General features: G+C 38.3%; 2 protein-coding genes across 3 annotated transcripts in view; one reads left to right on the top strand and one right to left on the bottom strand.

Moving 5' to 3' along the window:
* Window positions 1-16,587, top strand: part of KMO (kynurenine 3-monooxygenase) — a 32,313-nt gene extending 15,726 nt beyond the window's left edge. For both annotated transcript variants that reach the window (XM_087919475.1, XM_026707642.2), the window contains 7 exons: window positions 2,292-2,413; window positions 3,183-3,330; window positions 4,207-4,264; window positions 12,113-12,195; window positions 12,275-12,376; window positions 12,491-12,550; window positions 14,722-16,587. In XM_087919475.1, the coding sequence (XP_087775601.1) occupies window positions 2,292-2,413; window positions 3,183-3,330; window positions 4,207-4,264; window positions 12,113-12,195; window positions 12,275-12,376; window positions 12,491-12,550; window positions 14,722-14,844 (696 nt within the window). In that variant the 3' untranslated portion in view covers window positions 14,845-16,587. The remainder of the gene's footprint in view (window positions 1-2,291; window positions 2,414-3,182; window positions 3,331-4,206; window positions 4,265-12,112; window positions 12,196-12,274; window positions 12,377-12,490; window positions 12,551-14,721) is intronic.
* The window catches only part of ITGB2 (integrin subunit beta 2), a 45,132-nt gene continuing 35,652 nt past the window's right edge, over window positions 16,075-25,554 (bottom strand). Inside the window, exons 12-17 of the mRNA XM_026707641.2 lie at window positions 25,119-25,363; window positions 23,879-24,098; window positions 20,467-20,672; window positions 19,415-19,581; window positions 17,047-18,538; window positions 16,075-16,884 (exon numbers count right to left, since the gene is read on the bottom strand). Coding sequence (XP_026563426.1) covers window positions 18,473-18,538; window positions 19,415-19,581; window positions 20,467-20,672; window positions 23,879-24,098; window positions 25,119-25,363 — 904 coding nt within the window. The 3' untranslated portion in view covers window positions 16,075-16,884; window positions 17,047-18,472. The remainder of the gene's footprint in view (window positions 16,885-17,046; window positions 18,539-19,414; window positions 19,582-20,466; window positions 20,673-23,878; window positions 24,099-25,118; window positions 25,364-25,554) is intronic.

Below are 25,554 nucleotides of genomic sequence, written 5' to 3'. Positions count from 1 at the left end.
GTCTAAGTTTTTTCTGCTGCGAATTCCATTCCTACACTCATTCCCATTCATATATCCTTTCTTATTGCTACTGCCAGGTACTGGCGGGTAATTTCTGACTCCTCCAAGTGGATTCACTTATTCATAATTGTCCTCTCTTGTATGAAAGCATTGCCAGCTTAGTTCATTACAGCCTGAAGGGTGATTTTAGGAGGAGTCACAAAGTGGAGGAGAAGAAGCATCACTTGCATGCTATACTAAGATGTGAAACTAACTTCAGTCATCAGAATTGCTGTTTTAAAAGCTTGGTTAGTATACAAGAGTTCAGAAGCTTCTATTTTCTCTGTATTACAGTATAGCATATTCTAGAAAAGGACAAGGTTCGAATGGTCATTTTTTGTAGTGAGGGAACAGTGTAACAGGTGGAGTTAAATATCAGCTGTTACTACCTATTGTGTCCCCTTCTTCCTGTCTCTTGTCAGATAAAAATGCAGTAATTGCAAAACCTATCTCATAACAGCCAAAACCAACGTTGCTATTTCATTTCTTAAAATAGACTGGGGGAAAAAAACACCTTTTTGCCATTCCATCCTGGTTGGACAGGCATGATTCAGTGATAAAGCTGTTCTAAGGATCTATTTTCTTTCCCAACTTTAGATGTTGTTCTGCTGTATTATGCAGTATATTACTAGAGGGCTGCCTGAAAAATCAAACAAACAAACATAAGTCACCCTTCAGTAATTCAAGGTAGAACGTGTGTGGTTCAGAGGTTAGAAAGGATCAGACCTCTATTTGTTCATCCTTATTTTTTCTGGCTTTATTTTCAACTGATAGGATTAAAGGGTTATTTCATTGCTCAACTTGTTTTTCTTCAAAGAGTTGAAGATTACAGTACATTCACCTAGTAGTTCATCCTTTCTCTCTGTCTGTAGCTCAGATGGTATCAATATTTTGTACACTCCTAGTTTCTAACAGACAGTTTTGGAGTTGGTATTTTAAAATGTCATTTTCTTTTACTTCACATACACCCATTTGCTGATGGTTGCTGTCCAAACATGAGCAAGCAATAAATAAATATTTCATGTTTGAATGCCCGTTCCATTTCCAAACCAATAGACTCTAAATCCTTGAAATGTGATTAACATCTCATCCATCTTAATTACCTGAAAGTTCACCAAGATGACAGATAAAAATTTGTGGATATCTCCCCACTTGCATCTAATCATAGTACTAACATGCCCTGGCATTTTCCTATGTCCCCAAGATATTACCTTCATCTCATTGCTAAGCCATCAGGAAAGCAGGCTCAAGTCATCCTTAACTATACTGGTGTTACAGTAGCCCAAAGCAGCATTTATTTTGACATCACCCAGAAACATCCTCAATGTAAAGGAAACTGTAGATTTTGTCAGCCAGAAAAGTTAGATGACTAGCAATGAACAGAGCCAATAAAATATAAGAGTTTGGCAAAGGAGATATAAAGTTTTCTGCCTTTTCAAGAAGGTGGGTGGCATTTCAATCAAGCAATGGGGGAAGCTCCTAAATCAGGGGTATCAAAGTCACATCATCATGACAGCATCACATGACATATTGAGACTTCCCCCCCCGCCCCCTTCACTAAACTGCGCATGGACAATGGATACGAACTCAAGGTTAACCGCACCAAACTTGATTGCAGAAAATATGACTTCAGCAACAGAGTGGTCAATGTTGGAATACTCTACCTGACTCCGTGGTTTCTTCCCCAAATCCCAAAAACTTTAAACTTAGACTGTCTACTATTGACCTCACCCCTCTCCTAAGAGGTCTGTAGTGGGGCGTGCATAAGCGCACCAATGTGCCTACCGTCCCTGTTCTATTGTTTCTTTCTTTCTTTTTTCTTATATGTATCCATTTCATGTATTTATAGCCATGTTTATACTTATATCTGTATCTTGTAAGTGATTGACAAATCAAATAAATAAATAATAAATAAATAAATGGTCATACATCTGGCCCATGGGCTGGGAATTTGACAGCCCTATCTCTCAGAACCTCTGAAAAGAGTGGGGTCATCTTTTTACTGAAAATCTCATGAAATAGCATAGAAAAGTGAGAATTTAAATATATATAAATATATGTATACATGTATGTGTGTTTATGTTCAAATAAGCAAAGTTACAAAAAATGAATATATTTGTGTGTGTGTGTGTGTGTGTGTGTGTGTGTAGTTTATATTATATTCTCTTTACTTTGTAAGTTTGATTTTAGGATTGCTACTAAATCAAAATTATTTTCAAGTTTTAATGTAATTTAACCATTTTAATCCATAGGATAAATCATTCACCTGTACACTTTTCATGCCCTTTGATGATTTTGAAAAGCTTGCCACAGGAGAGCAAGTGCTGAATTTCTTCAAAACTTATTTTCCAGACTCAGTTCCTCTAATAGGAGAGTAAGTTTCAATTTGTCTACTATAAATCAAATCAAATCAAATCAAAATAAAGCAAAACAAGCCCTAATCTAAGCATAAAAGCATCTAAACAGCAGTCGCACATGACAGAGCAAGCTCTAGCAGAGATTATGTTAGACATTAAAGTCACTGATTCTGTTCTTTATGCAGTGCTTACCATTGTGCATTAATTTCCACTTTTTACTTTGGTCTTCACTCTAAAAAAAAGATTTTGAGATGGGTTTTCTGTAAATTGTCCTGCAATCCAAGATGGTTTATAAAAGTTTAACTCAGCAAAATAAACTCTGTTTAAATATTTAAATAGCAAGTAAAGATCAAAACAACCACCTACCAAGTCCAACTGTCCTTCAACCCCAACTTGCATATCTTGTTGAATCTTTGCTTTATATTAGTACTTAATCATTTCTTTAGTGATGTTTTTTCAATGTTATATCATAATGCAGATCCACCATAAGAATAGTTTAAGTCTTTAAGACAATGCAGAAAATCCTTAGGAGCTCAGTCATACATCTGTCTATAATTTTTTTCATTTGAAATGTGTGTATGCATGTATGTATATATTTGTGATCTTTATTTTTTTTTTGAAGTTCTGAACTTATACATTGCTGCTTGTTGGGTATCTAAGAAATAGTTATGCCAAAACCCCACTTCCCATTCTCCTTGCAGCTTTCAAAATATCCATATTCCAATCAGTTATCAAATAAATGTTTACTTAGCATTTAATCAGTGATACAGCACTTTGAAATTTCAGGCACGAACTGATGCAAGATTACTTTGTGCTACCAGCTCAGGCAATGATCTCTGTGAAATGCTCATCGTATCACACTGGCTCTCAATGTGTGCTAATGGGAGATGCTGCACATGCCGTTGTACCCTTTTATGGCCAAGGCATGAATGCTGTAAGTCAAAGAACCTTTGCAACTGAAATCTTTGGTGTTTTTGTGTTTCTCAATAAAGAGTGCTTCTTTGCAGTTATCAGCTTCCACCCCCTGCAGCAGTTTCAGAGAATTGCAGAATTGTCCTCATTGCTGATCTGAAGGAGTAGAGCTGGCCAATTAAAAAAAGAGTAGTGCCCTATTTCCTCTGCATTTCCTCACACAAGGAAACAGGGGATCAGAGTAAAGACAAAGCTGCCAAGCAATAGGGCAAAGGATTGTAAGATGGTGTCAGGATTTTCTTAGGGCAAGAGAAACTCGGAGCAGGAATGCAGAGAATGTAAACATGCCACATCTATTAACAGGTGAACATGAGAACAGGAAGGCAAGATCTTCACTATAAAGAGGGAAATGTTGGAAAAGAACACAATGTATTTGGAGTAGGAGGAACTATAAGTTCTGTATCAGCCTCTAGCTCAGGGGTCTTCAAACTTGACAGCTTTATTACTTGTGGACTTCAACTCCCAGAATTCCTCCCCCAGTCATGTTAGCTCAAGAATTTTGGGAGTTGAAGTCCCCAAGTCTTAAACTTGCCAAGTTTGAAGATCCTTGATCTAGCTCATTTGTTAAAGTTGAGATAATCACTTCTGTTTTCTTAATTTTGAGTTAAATATTTGTAATTGAACATTTGATTGTTCTAACTGGCCAGAAAGAACAAAGCACCAAGGTTTCAGGAAGTGGTACCTGGCTTGTGTGACAACTTTATCATTTGAAAATTGTAAAAGTAATTTGGCACTTACTAGGTCACACATTTCTATGTTTCCCCCAATATAATACCCACAGAATTAGAATTTACTACTTAAAATTAGGTTCTTACTTTCCTTGCATTTCTCCCCCCAGGGATTTGAAGACTGTCTAGTCTTTGATGAGCTGATGGACCAGTTTCAAAATGACCTCGGTAAGTGGCTATGAGATAGAAAAACAATATTCTACCAAATGCAAATTAAAAAATGGCCTTATGTGAAACGAGTTCAGAATCTCTGTCATCTACTCCCCCATCCATTTATTTAGGGTGTGTCTTCTCCTTCTGCAAAATTGCATTGACAACCAATTGCCCCAACCTCTGTGTGCTAGGCAGATTGTAAAGTCAGATAGGTGATGTATGTGTGTAGCAGAATAGGAGATAAGGACTATGATTGCTCCTGAAATGGAAATAATCTTTCTGAGTTAACTGGTATCACAAACCGCAGGTTTGAATGATTTATTCTGTGGGGAAAAACATTTGTTTCCCTCATCAGCAGTGATAAGAGGAATTGTAACATAAAGCACACCATAAATTGGCTACTTACCAATGATAATTTTTTTTAAAAAAACAATTTATTAGTTTTAACAGTTAAAAACAGCGAACAATACATATACAAATAAATGAAAGAAGAAGAAAAAAGAAAGTAGAAAAGAAAGAAAAGGAAAGATTGAAAAGAAAGGAAAAAGAAAGAAAAAGAAAAAAGGAAAATTAAAAACATTCTTATTTATTTTACAGTTTGCAAGATCTTTTTTTTTTTATAGCCTTTGATTTATGTCATATATACACCTATTCTATACATATATCACTATCTCATTATTATCAGTTAAAACTTTCCTCTTATGCCTTATGATATATAATTTATCTATGATTAATCCAATTATACCAACAATTCCAACTATCATAATATTGTGAAGTATCTTTGTTTTTTAGTGCCAGAGTCAGTTGTCCATTTCTGCGCATTTTGAAATTTTATCAATAATCATTTCATCTGATGGAATTTGATGTTGTTTCCAGTATTGTGCAAAGGCTAATCTGGCGCAGTTAATATATGTATTGTTATATATTTAGCTTTTTGGAAATTTGTTTGTCAAAGATCCCTAGTAGGAAGGACTCTGGTTTATACTCGATCTGCTCTTTTGTAATTTCTTCCAAAAAAGTTTGGATTTTCTTCCAATAATTTTGGGTTTCTGTGCATGTCCACCACATATGGAAAAAGGTTCCTTCTTTTTCTTACATTTCCAACAATACGGACTCATGTTGGGGTGCATCTTCGCTAGCCTCGAAGGAGGGAGATGCCATCTATAAAACATTTTATAAAGATTTTCCTTGTATGCTACCGATTTTGTGATCTTATTATTCCTGCCCCAAACTTTTTCCCATTCTGCTAGTGTAATACTACGTCCTACATTCCGACTCCACGCAATCATATTCCCTTTTACAATTTCTTCTTCTAATTCTGTTTCTAGTAAATAATTGTAAAATTTTGTTATGCTTTTTTTGTCCGGTCCTAATAAAATCTTATCTAATTGTTGAAGTTTGTTGTTAATTCCAAATTCTTTCTTATCTTGTTTGTACCTACTTTGAATCTGAAGATAAACCCATTGATCAATTTTTAGTCCCTGGTCCTGAATTTCCTGCCTCGATTTCAAATTTCCTTGTGAGTCCAATAAGTCTTTATATTTAATCATTTTAGTAATTTCCAAATTGTTTGGGTAAATCATCGCCTCCATTATTGAAATCCATATTGGTATTTTTATGTAATGTTTTTTCCGAATTTTCTTCCAAATTGTTAGTAGCGCGTCTCTAATTAAATGTCTATGAAAATATTTTTGACTGGTTTTCCCTATATCCCATAAAAATGCGTGCCACCCCCTTTGTAAGTCGTGGCCTTCTAGAAATAATATTCTTTTATTAGTTAACTTCACCCAGTCCTTCAACCAAACTAATGAGGTGGCCATATAATATAGCTCCCAGTTTGGGACTGCTAACCCTCCTCTGCTCTTTGTATCTTGCATTGCTTTAACATTTATTCTGGGTTTTTTCCCTTGCCAAATAAATTGGAGGGTTGTTTTGTTGAGTTCTTCGAAGAACTTTTTGTGTAATTTAATTGGAATCGTTTGGAATAAATATAGAAATTTGGGGAGAATGTTCATTTTAATGGTGGCAATCCGGCCTAATAGTGAAATTTGAAGTTTACTCCATGATTCTAAATCTTTCTTTACCTGATGTAACAATTTGTCATAATTATTTTCTTTAAGTGACTTACAGTGTGGTGTTAACCAAATTCCTAGATATTTCACTTTCTTTGTCACTTGTATTTCCATTGTTCCTTCTAATTCTATTTTCTGTTTTTCTGTTAATTTTTTGGTCATTAATTTAGTTTTTTTCTTATTTATTTTAAGTCCTGCTACTGCTCCAAAATTCTCCAGTTCTTTCATCAATTTTAGTCCCCTTTCTATTGGTTCTTCAATAAAGAAGATCATATCGTCCGCAAATGCTTGCAATTTAAATTCCTCTTTCTTAACCGTTAATCCCTTTATATCTGAATTTTGCCTAATTCACGTTAATAATGTTTCTAATGATAATATGAAGAGCAGTGGGGATAGTGGGCAGCCCTGTCTCACTCCTTTTTCTATCTTTATTGGCGGTGTGTTCCCGTTTATTATTATATTAGCTTGTTGTGTGTCATAGATAGTTGTTATAATATTTTCAAATTTGGTACCCAGATTCAAATTATAAATTTTTTTGAATTAAAATTGCCAATTCAGATTATCAAAAGCTTTCTCTGCATCTAAAAACATGAGTGCTACTTGTCTCTCAGGGTGGGCTTCATAAAATTCTAGTACATCTAATACTATTCTTAGATTATTCTTTATTTGCCTAGCTGGGAGGAATCCGTTTTGATCTTCATGTATATACAAGTTTAGCAGTCTTTTAATCTGTTTGCTCTAATAGAAGTAAATATTTTATAATCAGTATTTAGAAGTGAAATCGGCCTATAATTGTTTATATATCTAGGATCTGTATCCTCCTTCAAGATCAATGAAATCAACGCCCTCCATGAGTCCGGCATCCTGGCTGCTAGTAAAACATCATTAAAAACTTCCAACATAAATGGTCCAATTTGTTCTACTATACCCTTATAGAGCTCCCTGGGATTCCATCTGGGCCTGGAGTTTTGTTATTTTTCTGGTTATCTATTGCTGATTTCAATTCCGATTCAGTAATGTCTTTATTTAATAGTTCTGCCATTTCTTCCCCAATTACCTTATCTTTAACTTCATCTAAATAATTCCTTATTCTATCTTCACTAACCTCTTCTTTTTTGTATAAATCTTCAAAGTATTTATGAATGATTTCTTTTTTCTGTTCTATTTCCTGGTATATATCTCCCTTGCTATCTATTAACTGGTATATCATTCTCTTTTCTTTCTTTCTTTTTAATTTATAAGATAGCCATCTTCCTGGCTTATTGGCATGTTCAAAATAGGTTTGTCTGGTCAAATTCAAATTTGTAATCATTTTCTCTTGTTCGATTAAATTCAATTTATGTTTAGCTATATTTATCTGATTTTGCAATTTTGTATCTTTTGGAGTATTCTGTAGTTGAGTTTCTAGCTCCTTAATTCTTTGTTGTAGATTATTTTGCTGGGAATATTTTTCTTTATTTCTCTTGGCATTATAAGAGATTGTTATACCTCTTATTACCGCCTTCATTGTATCCCATATATTTTGTTTTGTAGTTTCTCCATTATCGTTTTCTTTTATAAAAAAAATTAATTCCTCCTTTAATTTATTGATGTATTCTTTCTCTTTTATTAATTGAGTGTTTAATGTCCACCTTTTCTTTGGTTTTGCCCTACCCTTCCATATTATCTGTATTGGGTTATGGTCTGCCCATTCATTGGGCAAAATTTCCACTTCTTTTATTTCGTTTGCTATTTCCCCATTCATCCATGCCATATCTATCCGTGTCCATGTTTGGTGGGGTTTTGAATAGAATGTAAACTGTTTTTCCTCAAGATGTAGTCTTCTCCATATATCTGTCAAATTTAACTCTTTCATCATTTCCCTGCAAATCTTAGGGAGCTCTCTTTTCCCCTTTTTATTTTTCCCGCCGTTGCTGTGGTCTTTTTGATATTCAACAATAGAATTGAAGTCCCCTATAATAAGGATGTTTTTTTGTTGCAATTCAACCATTTTTCCATATAGGTGTTTAAAAAACTCTTTTTGGTCCCCATTTGGGGCATAAATTACTACTAAAAGAATTGGGATGTCATCCAATGATAATTTTTAAAAGGCATCCAGGGTCTACTCTTTATCATGTGTACTGTGAGTAACATTGTGAATTACTCTGTAATATATGCATTAAATAGTCTAAAATAATGGATATATATATATTGACTCCATGTTTTTATGCTAACCCCATGACATCTCAGTTTTGGGCCTCAAAGTCACATCCGCCCCCCTTGTTATATACTGTACTTTTTGAAGGCAATAATAAACATCTGCAGAAATTCGTTTTTTAGCAAACTATTTTTAAACTAGACCAAACTATCTTTCATTAATCTTGTGAGCGTGTTCTGATAATTTGATATATTGCATTTCATTTTATCTCATTTTGTTTGTATTTATAATCTGGAACTGCCCCAAAACTGTTCTACAGACAAAATCAAACAATAGATATTTGCCCTTTGCTTGGTAGTTAGTTCAATGAAATTAATAATCCTATCCTACCCCCTAGCTCTACTGTTTTCTATAAAAGGGAGTGCTGAATAAAGGTCACGAGCAGGGATGGGATTCTACCAGTTTGCACCTATTCGCTAGAACTGGTTGTTAACATTCTAAGCAGTTCGGAGAACCAATTGTTAGAAGAAATTACTGGCCTAATCTTGTAAGGAAGGCAGGAAGGAAACATTCTGGTGTTGCTTACAGAAACTGCCTCTTCATTAACCCTTATTACGTTCTTGGCAGGACGAGACTTCCTGTCTGAGGAATTTCTCTGGAGTTTTTTCCCCCTCCTTTGCTGGTACTTTCTTTGTGTGGAGTGACCATTCAAAGTTACAATGACACTGAAAAAAGTGACTTATGACCATTTTTTACACTTACAACTGTTGCAGCATCCCCACAGTCATGAGAGGCCAGGCGAGGAGATGCGTGCCTTGATGTGAGTGATATTGAGTTGGCCACGCCCAGCCAATAACATGACCACCAAGCCCTGCCCACCAATTTAGCCACGCCCACAGAACCGGTTGTTAAAAAATTTGAATCCCATCCCTGGTCATGAGTTCTTCCTCAAGCTGCTTTTATCTATTATCCTCTAGTTTTTTAGCCAGTAGACATGGAGGCCAGCATCAATTGCACTGCTCTAAGGAACTGAATCTTAAAACATAGAATAATAGAGTTGGAAGGGACCTTGGAGGTCTTCTAGTCCAACCCCCTGCTGCTTCTTGGTTCAGCCCCTTTCTTCTGCTTCTTCAGTAAAATAACAGAGACCAGCCAATGTGAGTGAGTGTAATGGAGTCAATTTAAGAAAGCCTTTGATGGATTTCCCTGCCTTTATTTCCCTTCACTGAGTGATACCTGGTGGTGGGAATCATAATAGCACTGCTTGGTGAGCTTTGAAAGACTGGGAAGCCCTTATCCAAAAATTCTCTGGCTGACAAATTGCAGGCATGCAGGAAAAATGAAAAGGAGCAATTCAGACCAACTCCTGTTTCAGCCTGTGCCCTTCCTCCCTATCTGGGATATGTTTCAGTTGGAAAAGCTGTAAAAGTTGGGTATAGGGTGAATTGGGAGGAAGCGGCAGCTGATACACACTGCAAAGGAATGGCAATGCTGTCATGAGAGGCTTCAGCTGGCAGAAACTAGAACAGCCATGGGACATACAGTAAGGCAAACTTGACATCTTTAAGACTTGTGGACTTCAACTCTCAGAATTTCTCCTCCAGTCATGTTAGCTGAAGAATTCTGGGAGTTGAAGTCCACAAGTCTTAAAGATGCCAAGTTTGGAGAACCTTGCAGTAAGGTAAGAATAGGCAGAATGGCATTGAATCCCCAGAATAACAGAAACAGAGAAAGTATGGTCAGGCAACACCCCTTGTTGGCTGAGGCAGTATTAATTTGGAATTTAGCAATCCAAGCTGGCAGCTCTTATCTCATTTAAGTCAACCTTGTGTTCAGCAGAAGACAAGGACGCAGCTAGTTTAGTTGTCTAAGCCCTAGCTTTTTAGAAGGTAGCCTTGTGTACAACAACCCTCAGAAATGTATTTGTCAGCCTTCAAGATTTTCTCCCTTTGCTTTGCATCTTTTGGCTGTCATAAGTAACGGGGGGAGGAGGGGGCATGTGGTTATGGGAAGTGAGCTGGAGGTGTTACAAAACAGAACTGTATAAGTTGGGTGGGGTATACATTCTTGCTTAGGTTTCTATCCTATACTATGCACAGCTGCAACTCTTTATCAAACTATGTCAAGGTCAATGGACAGAGGCCTCATCACCACCCGGAAATGCCCACATGATGATATACACAACTTTTAATTGGATGAGCCAATTGAACTATTGGGGGTGGGAACGTTGCCATCACTTTGTAAATGTGATTCACACTCCCATTTTCTCAGATTCAGAATTCTTTTGTTGCTACCACTTGATTTCCAGTAAAATATATTTTTAATTAATGGAGTCTTAAAGTATTTCTATCTTGGATTTTGAATGGAGCACCAGCTGACATTATTCTGAATCTGAGAAAATTTGCTAGAATTATATATTGCCTTTATTTTGTACAAGGCTACATAATGTTCCTGCCTCCAATTTTCTCCACCAAAACAATCCTGTGAGGCGGTTTGATCTGAAAGAATGTGACTGAGAGGCCATTCTCAACCTTGTTTATCCTGGAGAAGTTCTTTAAAAATCGTTCAGGTCTTAGGGAATCCCTACATAAAAATATTTTTTCTATAGCTCGTGGTGCATTAGTATGGTCAGTAAGTTGTAGGTATAATAGTCTAATACAATAAGTAATTGTTGGTGTTCTTTGGAATTGAGAATTATATTTTTTGTGGCTCTCTTTTTGTTTGATTTTTCTATTGCCAGAATATGTCTAATATAAGTAATACAAATACTGTAGATAAAACTTCAATTTTTCCTTTCTTTAAAAAAATCATATTTTATTTTTTAAACATACAAGTAAACCTAGAAGTCTTATCACAAATTTCTTCTGTGTAAGATGCTAATGAGCAATGATTTATGTAAAAAGTTTTTCCCTATTTAAACTAAAAAAATTAGTCCCTTCCCTTCCTTTTCCTGAAAAAACAAAAAAAAAACAACAGTTTTGCAAAGTTATCATTCTTAAAATCTTTCCTTTCATAAATTTTAAGAACTTACAAGGTACACATACTAAACTTTTTAAGCTAATTAAATTAAATTTTGGTAAAGGTAATCTCATTCCATTTTTTAAAGAAAAGGCAAATATTAAAGAAATGTACAAATATGGATAATATTGAATAGTGAAGCTATTATAAGTACTTAACCCTAAGTAATATGTATAAAAATATAGATAACTTTATACAAAACTTCAAAAAAATGTCCCTTAATGGGTGACATGATGAGGCTCAAATATAAAGTTACAAAATTATATAGTAGACATCAGCAACAGCAAAGTGGCAGGCCAGCAGCTGAATCTATTAAAAATTTCCAACAAGCACTGGTATTATGTGACATGCAAAGTTTTTTTTAAAATGTTATTTTTTTTATTGAAAAGTCTTGCAGAACCTGAATTGACAAGGACTGAAGTTGAATATTACTGTAAACACTTCACAGATTGTATCTTTAGACACTGTATGCTCATAAAGCTATAAATAAAACATGAAAAAGGGTATAACCCTAACTCTAATCCAACTAATGCTTATCAGGGAATGGAAACTAGTTGCAACTTCTATTTGCATCTTCTGTGGCATATCAAAGTTTTTCTCTCAAGAAGGCCTGTGTTGTCCCTGCTTTTTCCTTAGGTGTTTGCCTTCCAATGTTTTCAAAGCTGAGGGTACCTGACGATCATGCAATTTCAGATTTAGCCATGTATAATTATATAGAGGTGAGTTAAAGAATATTTGATTGGCCATTGAATTATGGGCAATGTCATCAAATGCAAATCTATCTCTTTCTGATTTCAGATGCGGGAACGTGTGAATTCAAGGTGGTTCATTTTCCGAAAGCATATAGACAATTGGCTTCATGCCCTCCTGCCCTCTATCATCATTCCTCTGTATACTATGGTGAGACTCTAACACTTAATACTGCAGGATTTTGCATATATATTTTTTCACCTGTCCACTTTTTCTTTCTGGGATACGCCCAGGGTCCTATATTGATTTTGTAATCTCCTTCAGGTAACATTCTCCAGAATCCGATACCATGAAGCTGTGCAACGATGGAAATGGCAAAATAAGGTAAATTAAATTCAGTTGTATTTGTTATTATTACCTTTATTGTCAGAGTACAACATGTACAATGAGATTTGCCTGAAGTAGCTATATCAAACATTTATTGTTGTAGCAAATGTGTAGGAAGAAGTTGAAAAGTATATCTATCTTCACTTTAGATTTTATAAAGATGAAAATTTGGAATATCTAGTAGTATCAAATCAAATTATATATATCATAAAGATGCAAATGGCTTCCCAGTAGACATAAAGGTCGTACCCAACTCATCCTCTCTTTGTTAATCAGGATGGAGAGCGTGGCCAGAAACACTTCGGGACAATCACTACATATAATCAGGGGTGGGATTCTACCATGTTTCTCCAACAATACGGACTTCACCAATAGGAAGGCCCAGCATGTTTTATTGGCATAACATCAAATTAAGCCCCTCCCCCCAAATTTAAGCCTATTTTAAAACATGCAAAATAAGGGGGAAGGGCGGGGGGACTTGCCGTTTGGAGCTGCCGCTTCTGCATTTGGAGCTGCCGCTGTGTTTGGAGTGCTGCCGCTGTTGGGAGTTGCCATATCCACATTTGGAGCTGCCACTGTGTTTGGAGCTGCCGCTTCCACGTTTGGAGCGCTGCCGCTGTTTGGAGTTGCCATGTCCGCATTTGGAGCTGCCGCCGCGTTTGGAGCTGCTGCTTCCACGTTTGGAGCACTGCCACTGTTTGGAGTTGCCATGTCCGCATTTGGAGCTGCCATCGCGTTTGGAGCTGCTGCTTCCACGTTTGGAGCACTGCCACTGTTTGGAGTTGCCATGTCCGCATTTGGAGCTGCCATCGCGTTTGGAGCTGCTGCTTCCATGTTTGGAGCACTGCCGCTGTTTGGAGCACCACCGCCATTTGGAACGCTGCCGCCACTCCAAACATGGCGGCAGCTTCAAACGTGGAAGAGGCAGCTCCAAACGTGGCAGCGGTGCTCCAAACATGGAAGCGGCAGCTCCAAACGTGGTGGCAGAATGGACAAAAGGGAAAGCAACAGCGCCGGGTGCCAAAGGTCTTGGGTCTGCAGCAAAGGTGTTTGGTGGGAATAGGGAGCTCTCTGCGCTTCACCATGATCACCCGTTAGGAGCGGCTGGTGGCGAGGCTGCCCAAGGGGGAATCAAGTCACCTCCGAAAAGACAGCCTAGCCGTTTTTTCGGGGCTCAAAAAAAAAAAAAAAGGCCCGGCCTTATTTTGTGAGAAACACGGTACTAGTTCGCACCTATTCACTAGAACCAGTAATTAACATTCTAAGCTGTTCGGAGAACCAGTTGTTAGAAGAAATTACTGGCCTAATCCTATTAGGAAGGCAGGAAGGAAACATTCTGGTGTTGCTTACAGAAACAGCCTCTCCGTTAACCGTTATTACGTTCTTGGCAGGACTAGACTTCCTGTCTCAGGAACTTCTCTGGAGTTTTTTCCCCTCCTTTGCTGGTACTTTGCTTGTGTGGAGTGACCATTCAAAGTTACAATGGCACTGAAAAAAGTGACTTATAGCCATTTTTCACACTTACGACTGTTGCAGCATCCCCACAGTCATGAGAGGCTAGGTGAGGAGATGCGTGCCTCGATGTGATATTGGGTTGGCCGTACCCAGCCAATAACATGACCACCAAGCCATGCCTACCACCTAAGCCACACCCATAGAACCGGTTGTTAAAATTTTCAAATCGCACCCCTGCATATAATCCCCTAGCTAGAATTTTTGAGTCCTGAGGCTGTTCAGGATCAGCAGAGCATCTGAGCCTGCCCTGAAATCTCTTCCTTCCAGGACTCTCTCTTCCTTCTTGGAATATGAACCCAATCTCACCAAACAGTTCTGAGAAAACTAATGAACTAGGGTGGTTATATGATCATCATCATCATCAGATTCCCTTGTGCCATATCTTACCAGTTTCATAGTGAGGTAAAGGGACAGATGAGAACAGAGAGTGATATAACAAAGAAATAAAAATTGGAATTAAGGATGCAAGAAATGCTTGTTGAACTCAAACCTGAATTTCTTTGGGGCTGACTTTGATGTGTGTTCAGAACAGTAGCCTTAAATATCTAGATTTAAGTCTTACTAAAAACGTTGGCAAAATAATTACAATTGTTTCCACCTGGAATATTTTTCAGATCTTTTACTAAAATTCAATTTTTTCATTGTTGTTAAAGGTGATCAATAGAGGCCTCTTCCTCACCATGGTAGCTGCAGCAGTGAGTGGCGTCTATCTGTTCAGACATGGAAAGTTATCCAAAATTGACTTTCGTGTAGAGAATTTGTGGAGACATACTTAAAAATGGTGGAAAACTTTCAGAAATCGTTTGAGATAGAAATGAATACTTTCTGAATAATTAGCCTCTAGTTTAGAAGTTGGTCTTCCAAATATAAAAACACATATGATGTAGATGAGTGCTGGATCCAAGACCTAAATTCTTGTTCATATAGAGAAATTCACTATTATTTTGTTATCGGTGAACATGTCACAAGCTGCTTCTAGATATGGATATGCCTTGCATTTTATAATTGCTTTGCTATTCTGTGTTTCCTTTGCAAGAAATCTGCAATATCCCAGCTACATCATCAACATATTTTGACAGAAGATGCTAGGGCATTTCTAAGACTGTTCTACCATCTCATCTTTGGTTCCCTCCCATAAGATAATCATTATGGCAATGCTAGGTGTTATCTAATTCAATTGTTATTGCATCTTTTTTTAAAAAAAATCATATAATCCCGGAATTCCATTCTTCACAAATTCTAGTATGGTGAAAAAAAAAATTTGTTGCTTGGGATCCAGTTGTCTATTTCTGCTAGAACAGTTTCAATAATTGCAATTATCTCTCTGTGTATCCTCAAAATATGATCTGGAGGGTCTTTCAGGTTTTGTGGCAACAGTGACATTCAGCTTGCATGATATTAGTTCCATCCACAGTTCTAAATCTCAATGTCATGCTTAATGGATTTTAAGGCAGATGGTTCTGGGAGGATGGTAAGATTGGCAGGTTAGCAGGCAAATGCCTGAAAAATATGGTGATTAGGAAAATACCAAGATTAGGAAAGTTTTCAAGTTCACAGAAGTACTCCAAGCAGATTAAAGAATGGGCAGGCATACACTGAGAAGCTCAGAAGGCAGTGGGCCAGTGGGAAGACACTGGGAAAATTAGGAAATGATCAGGTCAGTGAGACAGTCCTAGAAAGATGGGAGGCAGCCAAGCTGGTGAGAAGATGCTATGATGATTGGCGGGTGGAAGGGCCAGCCGGAAGCATCTGAGAAGATGGGGTGGGGCAAAGTTGCGAAGAATAGTGGAGCAGAGTACTAGGAAAATTGGAAGTACGTTTGAATCTGTTATATTTCTGATTACATACCTGAATCTCATTATGCTACATAATCAGTCTTCTCCTACTTGCTTTTAATTGCATGAAAATCCTATCTGTTCATAATTTAAGGGGAAATAAAATTGATACCAAATAACCGCTTTCACATCTCAGACTACTTCAACACACAAGGCATATTTGAACACAAATTGAAATGTACATGAGATTTATTGGTATCAGTGTATAGTTGAGAATTGAAAGCATGGCTACATAATTACAAATTGAAATGGCTTTAAATCAGTATTGATTTCAATGATGCATTAACAACATTTATCAAGTACCGTATTAAGTCCCTGGAATCCGCACCAAACCAAAATTTTGTGAAAACAATGCTATACGCATCATGACATCACAAATTCTTCTCCTTACGTACATATACATGTAATACATTGCAGTGCTAATACAAAACATGAGAGTTTAAATTGCAATTGTTGTCTTGCACAAGTTCCTTCCCTGTGGATGATCATGCCTAGCATCTTGAAAACTGACAAAGTTTAATATACAGTGCTAAAGCTTGTTTTATCTTGGTTGCATACAGCTTGCCTGATCAAACCAATCTTTTGCTGTAGAACTACAGGGTTGTTGTTTTTGCTCACAAAGAAGTTTAATTCATGTACCATTCTATTAATTAAAATTGGTTAAAATGAGTGGTGACAATACTATTCCTCGTGTAATGTCCATAATTTGTGCTATTATACCAGCAATTGATGTCTACAGTGCCAATAGATCAAAAATGAAACATCTCATCTGCTACCATGTCTCATAATGCTTTGCATTTGCTTATATTGTGTGGACTTAAGCAATTTAACCAAACTATTATAAATGGTTTAATGCAATTGGTAAACCAAGATAAAACTCTGTTCATGCATCACATCAATTATAATATGGTTTGCCTGATTTATGAGTTAGCATGTTTTTTTTATTATAGAGCTAATCAACAGCCCCCCCCAAAAAAAAAGCTATTTAAGCCACCCCCATTGTGAAAGTGGGGGGAATTGTGGGCGGGCGGGGCTTATCCGTTTTTACAAAAGCTACGTTTTCTTTTTTTTTCATAAAAGTGTACTTTGTATCCACCCCCTACTTTTTGGACTTGAAAATTTTGGAAAAAGGGTGGCTTATACATGATGATAATTTGTGGATCTGTCAGCATTTTTTCATAGAAGGATTTCCTATATTCAGCACCTGATATAGTTGTTAAGTTTAAACCAGAAAACAGACATTACCACTCCATCTCATCACTCAGTGGGCAATATTTTTGGAAAAACTTATTTTTCTGGACTAACTAGACATACTGAACAGTGGAAAAGAAATGCAAGTACATTTTTACCAACATGTTGTTGTTTAAAACAATCCAATTACTGGGGCTTCTGGCACATCTGGCAAGCTCATCCTTAGCTCATAATCTGCTTCTCAAAGTTATCAAATCATCAGATCCCTGATATAGCACCAGATGAATAAAAGTCTTTATAGATTTTCCAATTCATTTGATAATAGTTTCAGAATTGTCCCTTGTAACCAAGAAACGAAATTTTAGGTTTTGGGTTTGCCTCACAAAGCTTGCTGACCTACAATCATGGATGAGCCAAAGCCATTTGAGGCTATTCCACAATAGTCAAATATCCCCCCTCCCCTCAACCCCCCCCCCCAAGGTTCTCTGACTACCCGCCTGGTTTTGTAAACTATAAGACAAGCATACACAAAGATACATATAGGCTATATGTATGGAAAGAGCAATGCTAGAAATATGTTAAGTACTGGAAGCCCTCTGAGGTAGTAAAATCAGCAATTTAAACCAAGGGGACCATTGCCATTTTGTGGTAATAGCTCATCACCTTCTTACTATGTACCTCGCCTTAAAATAGGCCTTACAAACAGCAAAATTGTTAATTAAAAGAATTCCCTGAGTGGTAGTTGGCAATTTTATTTACATACTGTATAGTAATATAGTAGAGTTTTAGGTAATTTCACATGAAATTGAAATTCAATTTTCTACAGTTTGTGTGGGTGATGAATGAAAGAGGCCTAGTTATTATGAGTACTTCATCTGACATATGCAGTAAAAGTCTTTAATGCTAACTGTTCCATACTAAGCAGGCTCGCAGACCTGCGTTCCTATTGGTCCGGAAGAGCCGGGCCGTGATTGGACGATATACGCATTCCTGATTGGTTCGTATGGGGTTTGCCGCGATTGGGTGAAACCAAACACGGCAAGCTTAAAAGACTGTCATAGGCTGCCTGGCCGCGGCCAGCTCTATATAAAGGGCTGCCGCGGCTAGGCTTGTTGTCTCAGAATCTGCCTCCTTAATAAAGAGCTGTTGTTCACTACTCAAGCCTCATGTCTCAATGGGACCCACCGACCATACTTAACACTAACAGTTTAAATAAAAAAAATTGGACAGAATCATGTTGCAAAATCCACAGAATGGTTTTCTCAAAATTAATTAATATACAGCAGTAATGGTTGATTTAAGAAAAGAAAATGGATTCATCTTCTGTTTTTCTGCTGAAGAATTTCTTTGTACTTTGCACTGTTGCTGAAGTTTCATTTCACTGGCCATTAAATCTGGGGTTCACAACAGTGGTAGTGGCACTCTTGAAAAGAGGGTTGTCAGCCTGTCAATAAAACATCAGAAACCTTTAGCTGCTAATAAAACCTAATATTTCAAAAGCAGATCAGGATTCAGATGGACAATCATAACTCACTTAGCAGCTTGATAAAACCCAAACTAAACAGCAAGAAGACGATAGAATCTACACCAAAGATCTGTCCAAGTACACCAAGCTGAATCAAGTACTTTGATTAATAACTCAAATACAGGAAGAAAAAGCCACAAGTAGGTCTTCTCCTTCCTTTATATCTTTCCACAAAAGTTAAACATCTTACCTTGTTGTGGCCCTGAGGTTTGAGCCTGCATTGTTAGAGGATGAAGACTCGGACAATGGGGAAGAGGAGGATTTGGAAATGCCTTCCTCCCCAGGACCTTCCTCTTCGGCAATGCCTTCTTCCCTGATTGTGCCTCAGGTGTCGGCAGATAACCGAGAGGGAAAACCTGAGGCTAATCAGGAAAAGGAGGAGGGCATATCGGAGTCTCTGACAGAGAATCAAGGAGAGGAATTCTGGCTTGATGCGAGGCAGCGTCGCAGGCAAAAGTGTGAGCTGCAACGCAGGCGGAAGGGACGAATCAGAGACTGAGCTGAGGGACTGACACACCCCACAGGGAATAAAAGTGGGTGTGTTCGCTCTGAGAGCTTTGTACGGGACAATGTGTGACTTATTCAGAGGAGCCTCGGAGTATCCTGTGTTGTGACAGCTTGTGTGATTTATATTCCTGCTTTCTTGTCGGACTTGGCAGACAGCGTGTGTGAGACTGCCAAGAACTTTATCGGCTCATGGAATTAACTCTATAATTACTGGATTTGCTTGCTTGTTTGTATTCAGTTGGAGTTCGGACTTCTCACCTCCTTTGTAAAGGTGAGACGTAACATTACCTCATTCCATTTGGCCTTGGATTTTTCCTTCTCAAATCTCTGATATTCTCTGCGATCAATCAACTCTGCCACTAGCCGCCAAGCCAGGAGAAGAAGGAGCCCAATAAGAGCCACTCCAGCTATAGTGCCCCCCACTATGGCTGCAATGTTTGGGGGTTTCGGGCATTCTAAGAGAAGAAAGAAAAATGATTAAATATGTGTGCTTGACTGAACAACACACATACAGCTATGTATGTTTTTATAAGACTATATCTGTTTGCATATATTACTAGCAGTAAGCATTTTTTAAATGGATAAAGATGAGGCAGAATTCAAAAATATACATGATACATTTTTCCCTACATAAATAACTGATTCTGAATCTCCATATGAGATTGCCAGAAATTCTTTAAAGCCAACATATTCTGTCAGTGGTAGGGTTCGCCATCCCTTGAGGGAGACCCACCGGTGGTATTCAGCAGGTTCTGACCAGTTCTGGAGAACCAGTAGTGGAAATTTTGAGTAATTCGGAGAACCGGCAAATACCAGCTCTGACTGGCCCCGCCCCCATCTATTTTCCACCTCCTATTGAGTTCCAGTTGATTGGCTGGGTCTTCTTTTGTTGCCCTGCGCAGGAGAATGGAGCTGGAAAGCAGGTTAGTGGGGTGGGGAGGGGATGGGATTTTCCAGTATCCTCCCCCTGGAGTGGGCTGGGAATGGAGATTTTACAGTAACCTTCCCCTGCTACGCCTACCAAGCCATGCGCATGGAACCGATAGTAAAAAATTTTGAATCCCACCACTGGGGAGACCTTTTAACTAATTCTGACTCACTAATTCCTCTTGGGTCTTCTTCTATCACGAAGAAGAAAAATCCGCATGAGGTCCTCTCAAAATATTGAACAATACCAAGTTGCCTCTCTTTCTCTTCCCATCACTTACACAATGAAGGCCAAGATCTGCTTCTGTTACTGATTGTGTCCAACAATTGCATAGCACAGGTGCCATTTCTAATCAAGAGATATTACAATGGAGAACAGATGCTAGTTTTTGGTGATGTGGCACTAAGCATACCTCTGTTAGGATTGACTGTAATAGAATATTGCTCTTCTCCGTCAGTCTGAAACATTGTGTAAGAGATCCAGCAATTCTCTGAATCTTTTTCCTTACATTCTGTACTCTTTGGGTGCATTTTCTTTCCAACAATAATATTTGAACAATTCTCAGAGCAATTCTTCTCAAATGGACCAGTCCCAAAAGCAAGACATTCAACACAGGAACTAAAAAACAATCAAGAAGCAAAGCTTTGTTTAAAAAATGTTTCGTAACAGAACCATGATACAACAGATCTATAGATTTTATATAGCATATTATAGCATATTGTAAGTGAGGATGTAAAGCTGAGAGAATGCAAACTTATTAAAATACAGACTATGTAAGTACTGGGTCAGGAGGATGACAAGTTTGAACTAATCCCAAATAGATGAGATCTCTGGGATTTACATTAACTGTCCCTGGTCAACTGGTATTGTTTACTGAGGAGAAATGACAGTAGCCCAATTTCTCTTTACAGCAACTATTCTGTCCTCTACAATTTATCCCCTTTGCTCCTTCATTATCGGGATGAGAGATAACCATCTTTTTACTATTCTGTCCTCTATAATTAGTGACTGAACGTATAAAGGCAGATAGGTAACTCCGCAAAGCATTCATACAAAGTCTCTTTATTGATTCATCAGGCATCCTCAAGATAACTCACAATTATGACAATGTCCAATTCTTTGCATATCTGTCTTTCTGGGTAAAAAGATGGTTATCTCTCATCCTGATAATGAAGGAGCAAAGAATAAAGCACCAGCATGCTGCTGGGGTCCAAGTAAGAGAAAAGAAACCTCCCCCAACCCATCAAGGGTGAATTCAGTGACCAATCAGGGTTACAGATGTGGCCACATGACATGAACTAAATTTTTCAGGATACCTTAACGACATTTACCATGATGCATTCACTTAAGAGGACAGCTCCCAATTACTAACTAACTATACCAATTCCCATGAACCATAACTGGCTGGATAGCACAGCAACACTAAAGGAAAGAAGTGTGCAAGCATTGCAGCTCGGCAGGGGTGGGATTCTACCAGTTCGCACCTATTCTCTAGAACCAGTTGTTAACATTCTAAGCAGTTTGGAGAACCGGTTGTTAGAAGAAATTACTGGCCTAATCCTGTAAGGAAGGCAGGAAGGAAACATTCTGGTGTTGCTTACAGAAACTGCCTCTCCGTTAACCCTTATTACGTTCTTGGCAGGACTAGTCTTCCTGTCTCAGGAACTTCTCTGGAGTTTTTTTCCTCTCCTTTGCTGGTACTTTGCTTGTGTGGAGTGACCATTCAAAGTTATAATGGCACTGAAAAAAGTGACTTAGGACTATTTTTTACACTTACGACTGTTGCAACATCCCCACAGTCATGAGAGGCCAGGTGAGGAGATGCGTGCCTCGATGAGAGTGATATTGAGTTGGCCATGCCCAGCCAGTCACATGACCACCAAGCCATGCCCACCAAATAAGCCACACCCACAGAACCAGTTGTTAAAAAATTTGAATCCCACCCCTGCAGCTTGGTATGTCTCAAAGTCCTTGGATATTTTTACTGTCACAGGATTTCTGACAATGTCAGCCGGATCTCCAGCATAGGTTTCTTTAGGGTGCTTGCTATCAGATGCCATAGTAATGGGAAGGTAGGCATCAGGTATTTGGGACTAAGAAGTAAGCTGATGTCGTCCCATGAGACCTGAAAGGGAGGTTTGCACTCGTGAAATATGGCACTGCTGAAGGGAGGTGTTTACACTCTGTCAAGGCCAACAGTCCTGAGACTCCAGATGGGAGAAATACCTGAAAATGGGCTTTTCCACAACATCATACTGGATGATGGATGGACTCACAGTGCTGGACCCTGAGGTAGGGATTTGAGGTGACTTTCAATCTGTTACTTTCACATGTTTTGAATCAGATCTTGCCTTGCTTTCACTGCTATCACTTCAAACTTCAAATCAATGGAGTTGGGGATTTTCTTTCTTGACTTTCAAATGGAGGCAGGCCTGACAGAAAGTGACCTTCAACAAAAGCTCTTAAGCAAATCTAGATGTAATGGAATCAGACTGCATAGTCCTTTAGGATCCCATTACTACAGAAGGGATTTGGAGGTCTTCTAGTCCAACTCCCTGTTCAAGTAGGAGACCCTTTATCATTCCGGACAAAAGGCTGTTCAATTTTTTTTCCTTCAAAACCTCTATTGATGGGGCATCTACAACTTCTGGTGGAAAGCCATTCCATTGATTAATTATTCTCACTGTCAGGAAATTTGCCCTTAGTTTAAAGTTACATGTCTCCTTAATAAATTTCCATTGGTTAGTCTTTTCTTGCTCTCAGGTCTTTGGAGACTAAGTTAATCCCCTCTTCTCTATGACAGCTCCTCAAATAATGGAACACTGCTCTCATATCGTACCATTTTTGTCCATCCTTTTATTAGATTAGACATACCCAGTTCTTGCAACTGTTCTTCATGTTTTAGCCTCCAGCTCCCTAATTATCATTCTCTGTACTCTTTCTAGAGTATCAACATCTTTTTTGTGTCATAGTGACCAAAACTGGATGCAGTATTCCAACTGTGGTTCCACCAAAGCAGTATAAAATGGCACTAACACTTCATGTAATCTTGATATTATCCCTCTGTTGATGCAACCTAGAATTGCATTGCCTTTTTGGGCAGCTGCAGCACACTGCTGGCTCACATTTAAGTGGTTGTCCATTAGGACTCCTAGATCCCTCTCACAATTACTGCCAGGTACCACCTTTTCTCTATCTGTACTTTTGGTTTTTCTTCCCTAAGTATAAAACCTTACTCTTCTCATCACTGAATTGCATTTTGTTGGATAGCATTTGAGTCTGTCAAGATTCTTCTGGATTTTGAGCCTATCCACTAAAGTGCTGCCTATTCCTGCCAGCTTGGTATTATCTGCACATTTGATGAGTTCCTCTTCTATCCTCTCATCTAAATCATTTATGAAAATGTTGGAGAGTCCTGGGCCTAAGACAGACATGTTCCATAGAGGACAGCATGTCGAATGTGGTTGGTTACTCAGTTATGAATCCATCAGGTAGATGCTGTTGATTCCAGTAGGTTATGGCTTACTTTTTCAAGTGCCTTACTGAAGTGTAAGTATACTATGTCTGTAGCCTTGTGCTAATCCACTAATTTAGTCATTCTGTCATATAATGCAATAAGATTTGTCAGGCATGATCTCTTTTTTACAAGCTCATGTTGGCTTCCAGTAATAGCTTTTCTGGTTTTTAAGTATTTTATTATCTTTTCCAGAATCTTCCAGGTATTGATGTCGAGCTGACTTGATCCTTACATTACAAGTAGCAAAGTGAAATTAAACGATGATAAGCAGTTGGATCAAAGTTGACAACTCCTGCAGATCACTTACATATATCTGTCACAGGGAGATGGGCAACCTGGGCACTCCTCACAGAAAGGGGGCTGATAGCGTCCATTACATTTGCATGTATTACACTGACATTGCCCACGGAGACTACACACATTCCCGTTCTGATTCCGGCATTTTTCTGTTGAAGCTAGGCACTGACAGGCAGTGCCATCATATCCAGCGTTACATTTACATTTCCCACAGTCACAAGTACCTCTGTCTGAAAAGAGAAATTGGAGAGGTTAGGACCAAAAGCATTTCTTTGCATCTTCCCTGACACATAACGCCCACATTATCTAGAAAGGGTTATTAAGTTAAAATGCAGGCCAGCACTCAGTGGTGGGATTCAAATGTTTTTACTAACAGTTCTATGGGCATGGCTTGGTGGGCGTGGTAGGGGAAGGATACTGTAAAATCCCCAGTCAGAGGTGGTATTTGCTGGTTCTTTGAACTACTCAAAATTTCCGCTACCGGTTCTCCAGAGCTGGTCAGAACCTGCTGAATACCACCTCTGCTAGCACTCTGTTGCAGATGGCCAACCATTCACAAGTGACCCCCTGAGGTATAGGATCCCTGGAATTCTGGGCATCATATGAAAAACACTGCCGTGATCCTCAGTGCAAGAACAGCTTGTCCTTGGCAAACTGGATGCTCAAAAACTGTGAAGCGAACAATATTCTAAAGGAAATAGTCAATATTTATTTATAGGAACACACACATTCATCCCGGGTATATGGTTATCAGCTGTTTTACTTCCAGATTATACAGTGTGGATCAAAGTGCTATTTATACAGCTCTTTGTAAAATGCAGAAAAATAACATAGACTGCCAAATGGGTATAATATGTTTTACAGATTATAGCAAAAATGCCTGGAGTAATAGTATCAAAGGCCAGAGGAGCAGAGGGGGTATTCAGCAGGTTCTGACCAGTTCTGGTAGCAGAAATTTTAAGTAGTTTGGAGAACCTGGAAATACCACCTCTGACTAGCCCCGCCCTCATCTATTCTCTGCCTCCTGACTCCAGCTGATTGGCTGGGTCTTCTTTTGTGGCCCTGCACAGGAGAACGGAGCTGGAAAACAGGTTAAGTGGCATGGGGAGGGAATGGAGATTTTGCAGTATCCTTCCCCTGTCATGCCCACCAAGCCACGCCCACAGAACCGGTAGTAAAAAAAATGAATCCCACCACTGCAGAGGAGGTAAATTTGATATTTTCATATTCAGCTTTCACCAATCACTTACCTTTCCCTCCACACACTTTACCATTGTGCAGTTCACAGTTAATGTTATCACATTCACAGAAGGGACCATAAATATGCTTTTGGTTATCTGCCATAGTATGGCAAATACATTGTCCACATACACAATCTCCCAGGCCAGAACAGATGACTGAAGAATTGTCCTTTCGACAACTTTTTTCCAGTTCCTTGCTGGTTTTGCCTCCAGTCTTACAATTGCAATTTTTTCCAACATAGCCAGCATTGCATCTGACATGAGAGAAGAAATATTCAACATCAAACTATAAAGTTAGCAAACAACAGTAGTATAATCATCCTTATTTTCAACTACAGCTTCCTTCACCTATATTTATAATCTGTTACTATACAGTCTCCATCCATCTATACTCATCAAAGAAGGATTCCTACTAGATTTTACTTCTGGATGGAGAGGCATAGAA

This window comes from Pseudonaja textilis, chromosome 1, assembly GCF_049901715.1.
Source record: "Pseudonaja textilis isolate UNSWEBS1 chromosome 1, rPseTex1.2, whole genome shotgun sequence".
In the NCBI taxonomy this organism is placed as follows: Eukaryota; Metazoa; Chordata; class Lepidosauria; order Squamata; family Elapidae; genus Pseudonaja; species Pseudonaja textilis.
Note: the sequence above shows the minus strand (reverse complement) of the source record. Positions and strands in the feature narration are given on the sequence as shown.